This window comes from Prunus persica, chromosome G2, assembly GCF_000346465.2.
Source record: "Prunus persica cultivar Lovell chromosome G2, Prunus_persica_NCBIv2, whole genome shotgun sequence".
Classification (NCBI taxonomy): Eukaryota; Viridiplantae; Streptophyta; class Magnoliopsida; order Rosales; family Rosaceae; genus Prunus; species Prunus persica.
In genome coordinates this window covers 24,005,685-24,021,582 of record NC_034010.1, presented here as the reverse complement: position 1 = coordinate 24,021,582, position 15,898 = coordinate 24,005,685, and the positions used below count along the sequence as shown (strand labels likewise).

At 37.0% G+C, this 15,898-nt stretch overlaps 3 protein-coding genes across 3 annotated transcripts; 1 reads left to right on the top strand and 2 right to left on the bottom strand.

The window, feature by feature from the left end:
- LOC18786671 (zinc finger protein ZAT5) lies at positions 4,058–5,998 on the top strand. The gene has a single exon (XM_007219113.2). It carries the CDS (start codon positions 4,340–4,342, stop codon positions 5,471–5,473), a length of 1,134 nt encoding a protein of 377 aa, XP_007219175.2. The 5' UTR covers positions 4,058–4,339; the 3' UTR covers positions 5,474–5,998.
- On the bottom strand, positions 8,453–11,618 carry LOC18786074 (monocopper oxidase-like protein SKU5). Its single transcript, XM_007220060.2, has 8 exons — positions 11,469–11,618; positions 11,163–11,272; positions 10,599–10,869; positions 10,359–10,488; positions 9,922–10,279; positions 9,448–9,816; positions 9,072–9,328; positions 8,453–8,969 (listed from the first exon to the last, which is right to left on the bottom strand). Exons 1-8 carry the CDS (start codon positions 11,616–11,618, stop codon positions 8,854–8,856), a joined length of 1,761 nt encoding a protein of 586 aa, XP_007220122.2. The 3' UTR covers positions 8,453–8,853.
- Positions 13,067–15,479, bottom strand: LOC18785418 (monocopper oxidase-like protein SKU5). The gene is made up of 7 exons (XM_007219463.2): positions 15,330–15,479; positions 15,141–15,250; positions 14,781–15,051; positions 14,547–14,676; positions 14,083–14,443; positions 13,576–13,947; positions 13,067–13,475 (listed from the first exon to the last, which is right to left on the bottom strand). The coding sequence occupies exons 1-7, from the start codon at positions 15,477–15,479 to the stop codon at positions 13,214–13,216; spliced, it is 1,656 nt and encodes a 551-aa protein (XP_007219525.1). The 3' UTR covers positions 13,067–13,213.

Here is a 15,898-nt window from a genome sequence, read left to right as displayed (position 1 = left end):
TCCTTTGCTTCTCCAATGACCAAAGCTTACTCTACTTAATTTCGTCTTAGGCTGGTTTTGAGACCTTACGTGCCGCACACAACCTTATTATATATATATATATATATATATATATATATCCATATCCAGATACTTCTTCAAGCCAAGAATAATTAATTTGTTAATTATTGATGCCAATGCCTGCATCTTGCTACGTTTGGTAATATTATAGTAATTAATTTATTGATAAAGTATATTTATTTATATATGTACGTATCTCTGTATATATACAGGAGTAAAAATACTATATGCATTATACCCATTGCATACGTATACGTAATTGCCATTTTAGTTTGTAAACCAATATGTAATTAAGTAGGCCAACAATCCAGTTGCTTGCTATTGGGTTTTACTAATGTAACTCTTTCCAGACCAAAATGCCCCTCAACTTCGACATATGTTCAACTCTAAGAACAACATTTGCAAATCTACAAAGACCCATCTCCTCCACTATCTTCATGCAAATGCAACTTCCATTAGTTGCAGACAATTAATCTAGAAACAAAGCCATGGAACTCATTAGAAGAAAGAACCATGCCTCATTCTCTCATTGCCCCCCACACCACGTCTCCTTCTTTTTCGTTTAGACTCTTGTTTCGTTTGTGCAGGATCTCATGTCGGCATCCAAAAATGCAAAAAATGCCATGCTTAATTTTGTTAACAGAAATTTCCAGATCTGGATTTGGACTCAAACCCGCAAAGATCGATTTTAGAGTCAAACTCATTTCCTCCAAAAATGTCCCTAAATTCGACTCTTTCATCGATCTTTGCGCATCATACACTCGCTACTTAGTTCACATAAAAAAATATTCATCCCTAAAATATTCAGTTTAAAATATTCATTCTATTGATAAAATGAGTGTTACTTCAATTCTATTTAGTTCTTGAAGATATTAATTTATTAATAACCACAATAATTGCCTTCAGTAAACCCCAATGATGATCAGCTTAAGATTAATTAATTATTTGATAATCATAGAGCTAATTGGGCAATATATACGACTGGCTTATACATCCTATATAACTATAAGAGGTGTCCCATACATTAAAGATATGGCTGCAGGGTCAACAGCACACATGAACTGATTGATTACAGACAAAATAGTGTGCATAATAATGCACATCATGTAATAACACACTCACAAGAGATACTTATCCATATTATTTCTATGTATTAAAATTAATTAATATTTAGCAGCATTGTTAATTTCCATTAATTTTATCTTGAAGTACATGTTGAGAAGCAAACCAGCTAACCCTAACTTCAAACATACTTGGTGCAACTGGGTTTGGTTATTGGCACTTGGGTTTTATTAAAAAAAAAATTTGTTTTTTTAAATAAAAAATTATAAATTAATATAAAAAAAAACTCACTTTCTATAGTATATTATACACTTGGGGCGTTTTTCGGCTTTTCGTGAAAAAGTCGCTAGAGTAAAGCCAGGTTACATTGTTTTGCTGCTAAATTCGAGCCCTTAAGGTTGTGATTGGGAGAGTGCCATAGCCATAATTATCTTTTGTACCCCATTGATTAGAGGTGTACCGTAGCTGTGATTATCTTTTGTATCATATTAAAACATATATTGGATTCTTTGTTTGGGTCTGAAGGTGTGATTGGTTGCCTGTGTGGCTATTATAATCGAGCATTTCGGCTTTTATCAATGATATTTTGGTGAAAAAAAGAAGAAAAGATCACGCTTATTTTGCGTGAAATATATTATATATCATTTTAAAATAAAAACCACGAAACTGTGAGAAAGGGAAAAGGGAGGACTTTGTTTCATTTAATACACACCAAAATAATGATTCAACAGGAAATATTTCAACCCCAAGAAAAGAGAAAAAGCAAACAATTGAATCAGAGAAGAAGAAGAAGATGGGTATGATGTTTTCTAAAAGTTAGGGTTAATCTGATTAAAACTTTACATTGCACAGAAAACCAAGAGATACATATACATTTATGGCAAAATGTTACCTATTTTAGGAATGGCGATTTGGACTTTTCCATTTCTGACTGAGTGATTACTAATACCATCGAATCTTTATACATAGTTAGCGGTTGAGCTGTAAGTATGACTTTAATCTAATTGTCCCATAGATCTTGATCATCATGAAAGCCATGAATTTAGAGGAATTCAGATTTAGTGGGATGTAATTTCCCTAAAAAAAGGAAAAGAAAACCCCTAAAGGTAGGATAGTTAAATCACTAGTTGCTAAGTTTGGCCACAAAATCCGAGATAAACTCTGGTATCCCTAGTTTCGTACACCGATTGTGTCTTTTTCACACATTATACAACAAGAAACTAGTGTAAGAAACCGATGTAACCAAGTTTTTCTTCTCAACCCCAAAAAAGTAAGAAGAAGACACACAAGAATTGCATGTAATGTGTGGTCATGCAAGCATGACACTATACTTGACAGCATATAGTGTCATACATAGAATAGAGAATAGAAGACAGAGATTTAGGAAAAAAAAGGGCAAATGTTGAGAGAAGTGGGAGTGGGGGGAGCACCGCAGATTCCGTGGTTCCAGGCTTGCACTCCAATCATCTTCTCAATACACAAATCGTTGAGGCAAAGTAATGGGCTTTGCCCTTCTTTCAGCCTTTGCCCTTTGCCTTTGCTTTGCTTTGCTTGCTTCCCTTCAACACACTTTGTAAATTCCAATTCTCTCTCTCTCTCTCTCTCTCTCTCTCTCTCTCTCTCTCTCTCTCTCTCTCTCTCTCTCTCTCTCTCTCTCTCAAATTGTATAAAATAGTATATGTATGTACACATGTACATGTGTATCTGCAGCCTGTATTTTGCAGTATCTTCAACAAGACGTGTTAGTGTTAGTGAAAGTGTGAGTGTAAATTCACCCACGCGCCTTGCTAACCTCAAGGCTCCACCACCATTTCATCTTTGATAAAAAGAAAAATACTGCCAATATCATCTAATGTGAGATTTCAATTCCAAGTGTTTTCGACTAGTAAGATTAAATTCCTGCTTAAATAATCTATAACATACTTGTTCAAAATTTCTTCATTACTAAATGCGTTATGTTTTATCATTAAATGTTAAGTTACATACGAAAAGAGTTTTAGTTTTAGTGGTAGAACACTTATCCTTACACTCAAAACGGACAGTTTAATGCTCATTCTTCCTTTTCAAATATTACTCATCTTTTGAACCTGTTAAATAATAAATTCTATGTTACACGAGATACAGGTCATTGTAGAAAAACTCTATACAGTAAAACATGTAGGTGGGGATATCATTTTTCTTTTTTGGACCCATCTTCATAATTTATCTAATCTATCTAAGAGAAGTGTATATATTCAAAGTCTCGACTACCAAACTTAGTTGAAATTAAGAATTTAGAGTTAAATGCTTGTATTTGGAATTAGAATTAACTACTTAACAATAATTAATTTAATATTAATATCTCACTAAAAAGAAAAGCAGAAATATAATTTTGGCATAGTTGGTAAGTGATTTTAAAAAGTCCCACTTCCTTAAATCTCAATCAACAACTTGAGGCATTTATTAATTAGTAGTTTATCAGAAGCTTAGACTTTGCACCTAATTTGTGGGACAAGTACAAGTTGATTGTTGGAGAGTGAAGAGCTTAGCTAGGTGGCTCTACTAGGTAGTAGTGTTTGGGGAAAGTGGAAAGTGGCGTACACGCGCCGTGGAGGTGAGAGTAGGATTGGAAGATCTATGAGGGTGCATGGTGAATATGGTGCAACCTCAGCTTGTTTTGTTTGTTTTGTTTGCAATTTGGTGAAGTGCGTTGGCAAAGTGTGAGAAAGAGAGCATGAAACGGACTTTGCGTTTCACAAAAACCTCTCTTCTCTTTGGGGCTTACACTCTCAATCTCTAAATTTGCAACTCTTTTCCGTTATATTTGGTTTTGGTTTTTGGTTTTCCTTGCCTTAATGTCTATCTATCCCACACACATTTACTAAAACCTCACTCTCTAAAATTACAACAACTTCTTTTTTCTTTTCGGGGTTTTTTTTTTCTTCGATGAATTAATTTCGAACGAAAAAAAAAATTCAAAATTTATAAATACCTTGGAAGCTCAACAGAGATTGAGGGACTAAATCACAGTTAGTGTTGTATTTGGTGTATGGCCTTATAATTATTGTTGAGTCTCTCCAACATGTCATATCATTGGCTATATATATAATGTAATAACAGTCTTCCCTTCCTTGCTTCCTCCCTACCCATTAAATCTCTCTTTCTTCTCTATCTCTATCTCTGTCTCTCTTAAGCTCTAAATTCCAAGTCTGTTGAAGGTAGAGGAGGAGGAATTGCCATGGAAGCGGCAGGTGGTGGTGATCATCACCATCTTCATCAAGAGGAAGTCATCATGGGGTGCAAGGAACAACACCACAACAACATTATTATCAAGGGTAAGCGCACAAAGCGCTTGAGGCCCCAATCTCCAATCCCTTTTGCCATCCCAACAACCTCATCGTCCCCCGAAGATGGCGGTGGCGGTGATGGAGGCGGCGAGAACGATTACATCAATAGTGCCACCAACTTGTCTCCCACCACATCTGTTGAATTTCAAGATAGCACCACAGAGGAAGAGGAGGACATGGCAAACTGCCTAATTCTGTTGGCAAAAGGCCAATCCAGGGCTGCTTCTTCTTCCCCCAGTCACCACCACCACCAACCCCATAACGATCACAACACTACAAGTCGAAGGTTCTTGGAGGCAACAACAGCGGTGGGGCCTACCGGGGCCAAGGCGGGGGCGGTGGCAGCAGGAGGAGGGTATCATGCGTATGAATGCAAGACTTGCAACAGAACTTTCCCTTCTTTCCAAGCATTAGGAGGGCACAGGGCCAGCCACAAGAAGCCCAAGGCAAATACTGGGGATGATCAGAAAAACAAACACTTTGCAATTGGGTTGTTGCCATCAGATGAAGAAGACACACAATTATTCAAGAACAGCATTCTCCACAACAACAACAATACATCTTCTTCCCCACTTTCTCTGCATTTGAGCAACAGAGGGTTGGTCTTGAGTAGCAACAAGTCTTCTTCCAAGGTTCATGAGTGTTCAATTTGTGGGGCAGAATTCACATCTGGGCAAGCCTTGGGAGGCCACATGAGGCGCCACAGAGCGCCAGCTGCAGCCAACACAACCTTGGCATTGACAGCTCCCTCAGTCTCTGCCTTTGAACCTCAGCAACATCAAAATCAACATCAACAACAACAACCCATTAAGAAACAGAGAAGCGTGTTGTCTTTGGATTTGGATCTCAACCTTCCAGCACCAGAAGATGATCACCATAAAGAATCCAAATTTGTGTTTGCAACATCAAAGCAGCAGCAGCAGCAGCAGCAACAACAACAACAACAACAGCAGCAACAGCAGCAACAGCAGCAGCAGCAACCAGAAAGGTTAAGAACACAAATTCTGGTGGATTGTCATTACTAAAAGAAAGGTTAAGAATTTTTAGTGATTTCTTCACTCCAAAAATTGATGTCAAAAAGGTCAAACTTGATGTGAATTGCCACTTTAATTTTCTTTTAACTTCTTTTGTTATACCATTCAAAATTAGACCATTCTTTTGATTCTTTTGATTCATCTTCTTGACAATGTTTAAAAAAAGAAAAAGAAATATATGGACTCTGATCAAATTCTTTGTTAAAGCAAATGTTAGTGTTCTGTTCCTGCTGAAAAGTGCATGATCATGAGCAACTTTTTCTTTCTGCCTTTCAAATCTCAATTGGGTTTTTGTTGTTTCTACACTTAGAGATTCAGATAGCAAGGTAGAGCTTAATTTGTCACCACCATTACAACCAAAAAAATGTCATCTGGGTGGTGTAAGTTTCATTGTTTCATTTACAAGAAAGCCTTCCCCTGGCCCTCCCTCCTTTATTTTTTATTTTTATTTTCTCATTAATGTAAGTGATAAGAATAGAATAAAAGCATAGAAAAAAAGCCACTGAATTACTGCAATTCCCACATGAATCCACCCATCCTACTTTTTCTCTTTTATTCAATTAACAATATATGCTACTAAAAATATTATATCTACTTTCTATTTTTGTCACTTTCTTTGCTTTTGTCCACCTCTTGGTTTGTTACTTCCTCACTGTTACCACATAAGCAATATCTGGATATGATCCACTGTTTCATGACCCACAAAGCCATCAGTTTTAGGATTTTAAACTTTAGGAATTGACAAAGTACTTCCTTTTTTCTTTTGTGGGTTCTGAAAGTTTGAACATTGTCAAAGAACCCTAAATTTCAATTCAAACATTCATAAATTACATTGTTTTGATCTTAGCGTTGCAATTGGAACCCATAACTCTAAAGCAATTGTTTGCAATTTTGTGGCCGGGGGAAAAAAAGATGGTATTTACACGCAGTGCATTAGTTATATTACTGATCACATCTCTCACAATGTGGTATTCCCGCTGATATGAATCATGAGTTCATTTCTACAAAATGAATTAATCAGAGAATTTAGAAATTTGTATTGAATTATATACTGTTAAGTACAGTTAGCTGCCACTAGAAAATGTGATCCCGACAACCCATGTAGTATTAGTGGCTCATGTCCAATGCACATTTCGTAGTTGGAAGATTTTTGTTAGCTTTTGATATGCCAATCCGAAATGGTGGAGGATTTTTTGTTAGCTTTTGATATGCTAATTATTATGAGTAATGGTGATAGGGTTTGGTGGGCATTGGATTGGAGGACGTACCTAATTAGATATTGGGAAACTTATTAGGCTAACTAATTGAAGATTTGTGGTAATATGAAGGGTTAGATCACGTGTAAGCACACAGTTGCGATAATAACCATTGGAATTAAAGACAGGATTAAAACAGGACAAAGAGCCTTGTACACAATTGTACCAAATCCTCGTCCTCGTCCTTGTATCATGGCGTTGTTAAGCATCAATTAGCTGTTTCTAAGTAAAGAGTTGGTGTCCTTGTCTGCCTCATGAGAGAGAGAGAGAGAGAGAGAGAGAGAGAGAGAGAGAGAGAGAGAGAGAGAGAGAGAGAGAGAGAGAGAGGGAGAGATGAGTGTTCACAAGCTTAGAACATGACGTGTAATCAAACTGAACAAATTATCAACTTGGACCAACTTGAAATAATTAGCAGTGTAAGCTAAAATATATTGAAATTAGAATTACAAGGACCAAAAAAAAAAAGTCTACTCACAAAAAGCCATAAAAATTGACTTTAAAAAAAATATATTTAATTGGGATCTGGTCATTATCATATTAGCATAAAATATTATACTGATTGATTTGTCAATTTAATTCATCTTTTTATAAAGGGGGTGATAACTAGATGGACTTTGGTCATATTAGAAAGAAAAAAAAAAGTGAGAATATTTACCACGAAATGTGCGATTCTTCATCACATTGAGCTGTAAATTGTCACTAAGGAATTGGCAGTTATATATATATACACCACCCAAACTTGGGCATTGTGGTTTAACAAGAAAGTTTGTCTTGCCTAATGGCTTCTAGTGTTTCGTTGTATGCAACTTTGGTTAAACGGCACAGCTCAAAAGTATTCATGTGGATTGTGATATAGTGGGGAGTAATTATGAGTTAATGTTCCATTAATTATCTAGCATCTCTGCAAAAACCGTGATTAAGAACAGTTACTATTGTACCGGAAGTGCTAGATTCAATTTCTCCTTACTTCATACAAATTATTAAAAATAGAAGAAAAACTCACATATAAATTGGGTGTTAATTTATTTCTCGTCACGTGATAAAGAGAGATAAAATTGTAAATAAACAACCGAAGTACCACGATAACCAAGTTTTTCTCTAAATGGACAGGACAAGAGTTCGGGCTTTTTCCTGCCAAACGCGCTATGGACTTGAGTTTTGTCCTTATAGGAAATAGGCCCAAAATAATTTGGAAGCATGTGTAAAGCTCAGTGAATAAACGTTGACATGAAAGTGCACCGCCAAATGGACATCAACAAATGCGAAAAATGATGAAGAAAACAGAGAAATCAATCAAGACACCCATATCATACACAAATACACACACTATAATCCTATCAGCCTATCAGCATCATCTTGAATGATTCATATCGTATTTGTTCACATTTTCCCACCATTTACATCATCAACTCATTGTCTGTAGGAGCATTTTGTGTTGATTTGCTGAAATTTTATAGAGTTCATTTCAGTTTGTTACGCTGTAATTGTATTTTAAAGTATGTTTGTTCATGCGTTTTTAATTTTAACAATGAAATATTCCAAATATTAAAAATTTATTGCAATATGATTTTGACGCTAACTTGAACGTTAAAACTAATTAATTAAGTATGCTATACTGAAATTCAATATTAATTATAGAAAATAAGTTTGGTCTGGGATTCTCAATTTTCTTGTTCCAACAAAAGAAAAGGCAGAGCATTGAAATCATCTAAATGAATTACTTGGCCACAATATCTTAAGGTACACCATAACATCAGCAACTTTGGGACAAATCAAACATCTATGCTATAAAACATAATAAATCAAATATCCAAGAACTAGTACACATGATTTGGGACTATGTCCAATGAATATCTCCCAAAAAAAAAGAGTAGTGTCTTAACTTCAAGGGCCCCCTTTGGTGCCCCTCATAAAAAATGGGATGAACTTCTAGAAATCTGAAAGAATGTTGCAACAATGCAGATGATGGCAATGTGAAACCTACAAACATCCAAAAATAAGAAAGAATGATAGATTAGCTATAAGAAATATTAAGAATATAATTTTCAAAAAACACCAAAAAAAAAAAACAACAAAAGAAAGAAGAAAGCAGTGGCTAGTTTGAATAATTAACTCTTACCCTGCTGCTGTCTGCAAAGATTGTGCACTTGATGCCCCAGGTGCAGGTGGAGAAGGTTGAAGTGGAGGAGGAGGCACAACTGGAGTGGGCGGGGCGAAAGGAGCAAACTCTCCTGCAAAAATGAAAGTAAATTTAAAAAAAAAAAAAAGAAGCTACCATTATTATTCAAGCTAGAGAAATTAAGGAGATGGGGTTACAATTGATTAACACTGACCACAAAGAAGAAGGTTATTGGGAGCAGGCTTCTCCTTGGCAGGATTGGGATCAGCATCATAAACTCTCAAATAAAGCTCCTCTCCCAAATACCAATTTTTCAAGTGCTGTGACCTCAAATTCCACATTCCTGGGTTGTCAAGGTATGCATAAACTGCAGTCCATCCACCGGGGTACACTTGCACAGTAGAACGCACAACCGGATCATGAAGGTTGTACTTAGAGCGCGATTTTTGGCTCCACTTTCCAGTTCCAAATCTGAGAAACAAATATCAGAACACAATTATTAATATGAAATGTCTGATATGTTATAAATTCTTGTTACTTGCGTGACAAGAAATGCTGCCCTAACAAAACGTTTAGGGTCTTGTACTTACCCAACAACATAGAAACCAAAGCCATCCAAGTGCCAAGCATCCATGCCCTCCAAATCATTATGGAAAACAAGTTCTATCCACCCTTTATGCTTCCCAGATGCAACGAAAACTCCACGTACGGTTTTAAAATTACTAGAGTTAGTAGAAAATTCATCAAGCTTGTATACTCCAGACCCGTTGAGAAATTGATCAGCCAACTTTAGTGGTGTGTCTGGGGCTAAGTAAGACACATTGTTGACAGTAAACTGGGGTAGGCCATTAATCTCTGCTATAGATGCTCGGAGTATGAAGGTCTGTGAGAGTGTGACATTATGAACATTGAAGGTTCCTTGTGGATTAGGCCTTGCAGCCCCTGTGGTCAGGTTCCATCTTCACAAGGCAAAAATGTTTAATTACAAAATGACGAATATAATACAATAACACGGTAGAATTAAAGCATTCAACTCAAAATTAATGGATCGTGTTTATTACTACCTAATGGATTGGGCCTGATGGATTGAGAATTTTTGATTAAATGGGTCAGGCCCCCTCGGAAGAGACCCATTAGGAGGTGTGGTAGACTTATCATAGTGCAGCACACCAATGCCAAATCTTGTCACATCACTTGCATTGAACATTTTAGGGCTTGCCACCATGTAATAGTCTGAAGCATTTTGGTCAGCTGTGACAAGAACAGAGTAGGACTGCCCAACATGCACATCAAGAGAATCCAATGTGATTTGATTTGTGTAGGAACCTTCTGTCTCAACCAAAACCATTTTGTGTTTTTGAATCCTGAAATTGAAACTCCATGCAGTCCCAACATTTGATATCCTAATTCTGTAGGTCTTGCCTGCATATATAAAAGCTTAAATGTAAGAGTATGTTCAGAAGAACAGATAATATTGAATTATGTTAATCTTTGCATGTACCTTTTGCAACAGTGAAGGACTCATGGGCTTCTGTAGGAAGGGCCGAATATGCAGCTTTTCCATTCATCAAGATTTTATCAGGGGTGCTGTTGTAGGCCATGAGATTTGTGCTCATCATGGACCTAACATCCTGTTACATTGAGGTAACATAATTGTAATTATATATACCTTAGTCACAATTCACTTTGTAGATATTGATATGTGATGATCTATAACATGGAGATTGGATGTGAATTATACCTTGAAACTTCTGTCATACCAGTCACCAATGAGAAGATCGAATTCGGCTTCTGGTTTAGGAAATGGTACTTGGATGACCGGCCGGTTATTGATACGAATTGGACCAAAAGCTCCTCCAGCTTTCTGGAAGTTGAGAGAGGGAAAGTAGGAAAAAGTGCCAATTTGATCCTTGAATTGGAACATATAACTCCAGTTTTCACCTGGCAGAATGGGGCAGTTTGTGCCTGAAACTCCATCTTGCCAAGAGTTTAGTCTTTGTTGTATGCCATTCCTGCACCAAAAGACCCTCCGTAATCTTTAGGGCTATAAGCCTCTAAATGTCAAAAACATTGCCTAGATTATAAGGGACAGGGCAGGTGTTGGATTCTTCATATATTAACTATGAAGGATCAGGCACCGGTGAGTTACTTGATTTTTTTCATATTTGGATGAGAAATATTGATCAGTATTTAAGATTCCTGGGGAATTGTTAAAACTTTGGAACATATTGACATAAATCACTATACAGAGAGAGAGAGAGAGAGAGAGAGAGAGAGAGAGAGAGAGAGAGAGATTTGAGCATACCAAGTTATCAGCAAGGGTTCATCCATTTGATTAAACACATTGACATGAAAAACATCATCGGTTGTGCCATTCAGAAGAGGCCCTGGAAACAGCCCATTGATGGCAATAACCTGCATTTCCAAATTGAATGTAAAAAAAACCTCAAAACAAAGATAAAACAACCCACACAAAGTACCAAAGCAGAATCTAGTTTCAATTTCTTGGGGTGCAAACAATATAGAATTTTCAATATTTTCCTGACAATTACACAAGTTCAACACAAATTTCAGATGAAATTCTGGGGGTTTGGGGATTGTTTGTTCATACCGGTTGGTCCGGTTTGATATTTGTGTCAAGTGTGACATGCCAGTCCAGAAAAATATCCTCAGCAGAAACTGCCAACACAAGGAACATAAGAAGAGTTGCAGGACCAATCAGCCATGGAGGCCGACGACGATCACCACTGGGCCATGCCATATTGCATGGACTAAGTTTCTCTGTATGCTTGCAAATCCTGCACACAAAAAAAACAAACCCTCCTTGTGTTGATCTCACGCAAAGGGCTCAGATAGCTAAGCAGAATATTGGTTCAATGGCATAGTTATATGCGCCTGTGACAGCAATAAAGAATATAGCTACGGCACTTGACAAAGAGCCAAGAGAAGATAGAATAAAAAAAAGAGTTTGAGAGACAAAGTTTGATTCAAGAAGAATTAAATAAGAATACGGCTACCTTGTTTTTCTCAGCACTTTATTATGTATTTATGTTTCATGATATGAAGATATACAGGAAGGGCGCCAGAAATTTTAAGATTAATTCAAGTTTAATTATCTATAACATGACTTATCATGTGATAAATTAATTTGATTTCTGATTAGGGAGAGGTTTTGATTGAGTTGGACTTTTGTTGAAGTAGATGATTGAATTTCAGTTAAACTCTAATTAAAAAGAGTGCTATATTTTCTATGCAATAGAAAAAACAGAGTGCTATATTTGCGTTAAATTCTCTTCTTATTTTATTCAAAATTTTCTTATAAAAAGGAAATTGAAAGTGTAATTTCATCATCTTATCAAAGGAGAAAAAGTTTTTATTTATTTATATTTTTAAATGTCTATATTAATCCGACGTGTATGGAACGAAATGTTATGTTCCTTTTCATCTCTATCTGATTTTTGTATCACGGTGATTGTGTGACATTTGCATTGTGCATCGTATGTTATATCGATTAATTTTTTGTTTTCTTTTTTTAATAGTTTTTTTTGCACGTTTATTAACTTTATTTTCTGCCCTATATATACGAGTGGAAAATACTTGCCTCATTCTCTGGAAGAAGGAACTCCTACTTGCCTGTCAATCACAGTTTGATATGTGCAGATATTTTTCTTTTTTTTGTGGTTTTTATGAATTATTTTTACATATGTGTCAAACTATGATTTGTAGGAAGTAGGAACATATTATATTTGAGGTCAACTTCAATCATTTGGGGGACAATTGTCAAAGAAAATATATATTGGACCAAAATAATAGCTACCATTTTATCAAAAAATTAATTAATATTCCAATCCACCTTCATCTCTAGCTAGGAAAAATAAAATAAAATAAAAGGGCAAAAAGAGAAGTGAAGTTCAATTTGAAGTTATGTGGTTAGCTTTGCTTATTATTAATAGAACAATGCCATAAAAACCTACCAACATGCAACCACAGAAACTTACACAAACAAAACGAATGAATTAAGTTCAACGTTGGAGTACAATGCGGCCCAAAAAATAATAATTTGTAGGTTTACATGTGGTAATTTATATTTGTACATAAATATTTGGGCATTATTGTATGTACTCATCATGCAGCTATATATATTTAAGGTCAGTTCCATGGTGACGGTGGAGCCAGAGCCAGAGCCGGAGCTGGAGGTGGAGGTGGAGGTGGAGGTGGAGGTGGAGCCGGAGGAGGAGAATCAGAAAATATTCCTGCAATTGCAAAAAGAAGCAATAAGATCAACGATTAATTAGGATTTTGAATTAATTATGTTTAAGAAACAAAAGAGCTTAATTAATCATGAAATCCAATGCACTAACCACATAGAAGGAGGTTTTCAGGTGGTGGGCGCTCCTTAGCTGGGTTAGGATCAGGATCATGAACTCTCACATAGAGTTCTTGTCCTAGGTACCAGTGCTTCAGCAATTGTGACCTCAAGTTCCACATTCCTGGGTTGTCAAGGAATGCATACACTGCACTCCATCCTCCAGGGTACACTTGAACTGTTGATCTCACCACAGGGTCAAAAAGGTTGTACGTGTCACGTGATTTCACTGTCCAATCTCCAATCCCGAATCTGTAGGTTGGTGACATATGTAATGTTGTCAGACTGGTAATCTGAATGACATATTGACGGTTTGATAATGTAACATATGTGCCATAATGTTGATGCTTACCCCACAACATAAAATCCGAAACCATCCAAATGCCAGGAATCCATCTCATTCAAATTGTTTTTTAACACAATTTCTATCCACCCTTTGTGGATTCCAGTCACCACAGACACTCCACACGAAGCATCGGCATTGACAGATTGAACAGGGAATGCGTCAAGCTGGTACACGCCGGTGCCATTGACATAGTAATCCGCGAGCTTCAATGGGGTTTCCGGAGTGCTATAGGTCACATTGTTGACAACATAACGTGGTATTTGGTCATAAAGGTCAGCAGTTGAGCTTTGGAGGATGAAGGTTTGGGATAGGGTCACGTTTGACACATTGAATGTCCCTTGTGGGTTAGGCCTTGCAGCTCCTGCAGTCAAGTTCCACCTGCTCATGATGAAGAAAAATTAAATGGGAACATTAGAATGTGTTTGATAAAAATTAGGGTGTGGTTTTTGAAAATTTATAGCAAGCTGATTGTGTGTAGCAGATGTTTAAGCTGATCAACTTTGTTTATATTACCTAATAGATTTGGCTTGATTGACTGAAAAATGAAGATCAAAAGGATCCGGCCCAACTGGCAGGGGCCCACTAACTTGTGAGATTGAATTGGAGTAGTGTAAGACCCCTATGCCCACAAGGCTGGTAAAATCAGAGGCGTTGATCAACTTGGGAGATGCCACCATGTAATAATCAGCATCATTTTGATTTGCTGTGACAAGAACTGAGTATGATTGGCCAACATGCACATCTAGAGAATCCAAAGTAATCTGATCAGTGTAAGATCCTTCTGTTTCAACCAACACCATCTGGTGGTTCTGAATCCTGAAATTGAAACTCAATGCATTCCCCACATTTGATATTCTCAACCTGTAGGTCTTCCCTGCATAACAAATATCATGCCGTCGTTAATTGTCTGTCGTCTATGAGGTTTGAACTCAGTAATTGATAATATAAGCTATTTTATCCCACTCAACTCAATGTACCTTGTGTGACATTGAAGGATTCATATGCTTTTGACATGGGGTTACCCAGAGGGCCTTTGCCATTCATCAAAGTGATATCTGGGATAGTGTAGTAAGCCCCAAGATGGGTGCGCATCGTTGCTCTAGTACTCTGTTCCAATTCCATACCCAAAAAGAAAAGTGTCAACCACCAAAAAAATAAAAAAATATGAAGCAAATTGATGTTTTTCATGAATAACATTTAAAGTGAAAGACCTTGTAGCTGTCATAAAACCAGTCGCCGATAAGGAGATCAAATTCGGCTTCTGGTTTGGGGAAGGGGACGGCAATGACGTCGCGGTTTATGACACGAATAGGTCCAAATCCTCCAGCAGCCTTGTGGAAGTTGATGGAAGGGAAGTAGAAGAAGCTGCCAATCTGGTCTTTGGTCTGGAAGACATAAGTCCAGTTTGTACCGGGTTGAATTGGGCAGTTTGTTCCGGAAACCCCATCTTGCCATGAATTTAGCCTTTGCTGTATCCCATTCCTGCATCACCAACACCATTTTCTCCTAGTTTATTAAAACGGCTTTTGTAGACCAACATATGGTCTATCCAAAATTGCTTGTTTGCATACCAAGTAAAGAGCAGAGGCTCATCCATGTTGTTGAAGACGTTGACATGAACAAAATCATTCGTCGTGGTGTTGATAAGTGGCCCGGGGAACAATCCATTAATGGCGATCACCTGGTCAAGCAAATTAAGAACAAGCATTAGCAAATCAAACTTCCATGAACTAGCTAACTACAAAGCCAAAGGTTCTTACAGGTTGATCTTGGGACACAGGCTTGATTGTGCTGTCAAGGGTGACATTCCATTCTAGATAAATGTGAATGGCATTGGCTTGAGCAAAAAGAGCTGCTGCTACCAACATTGCGCATGCAATCAAACACCGGTGGTAGCCGGTGGAGGCCATATTGGAAAGCCTGAAAATGCAATGCAGCTTTTAAATTTTCCCTGTTTTTTTTTGGGTCTCTGGTGTGTGCAAATAGACCATGTAGCTTATATATGTAAATAACAAGAGTGGCTTAGAAGGGTGAAGCTTCTTGTCATATTAAAGGGAGAGAGAAGAAAACAAACCAGGAATTAGGAAAGGAAACAGCTGGGAATTGGTATCAATCGGTGATATCAAGTTCTTCTTATATTGGTCACTAATTAGTACCACAAGAAACGTTCTTTTTATGTCTGTTTTTTTGTCAAAACACACAACAAACATTAGCGACCAATATAAATCAAAGCCGGCAGGTCAGACGATTTAGTCATATGGCCTTGTTTTGATCTACTCTAGCTAAAGACTCTACATCATGTTTTCTCCTTTGGATAATGCTCTCAATT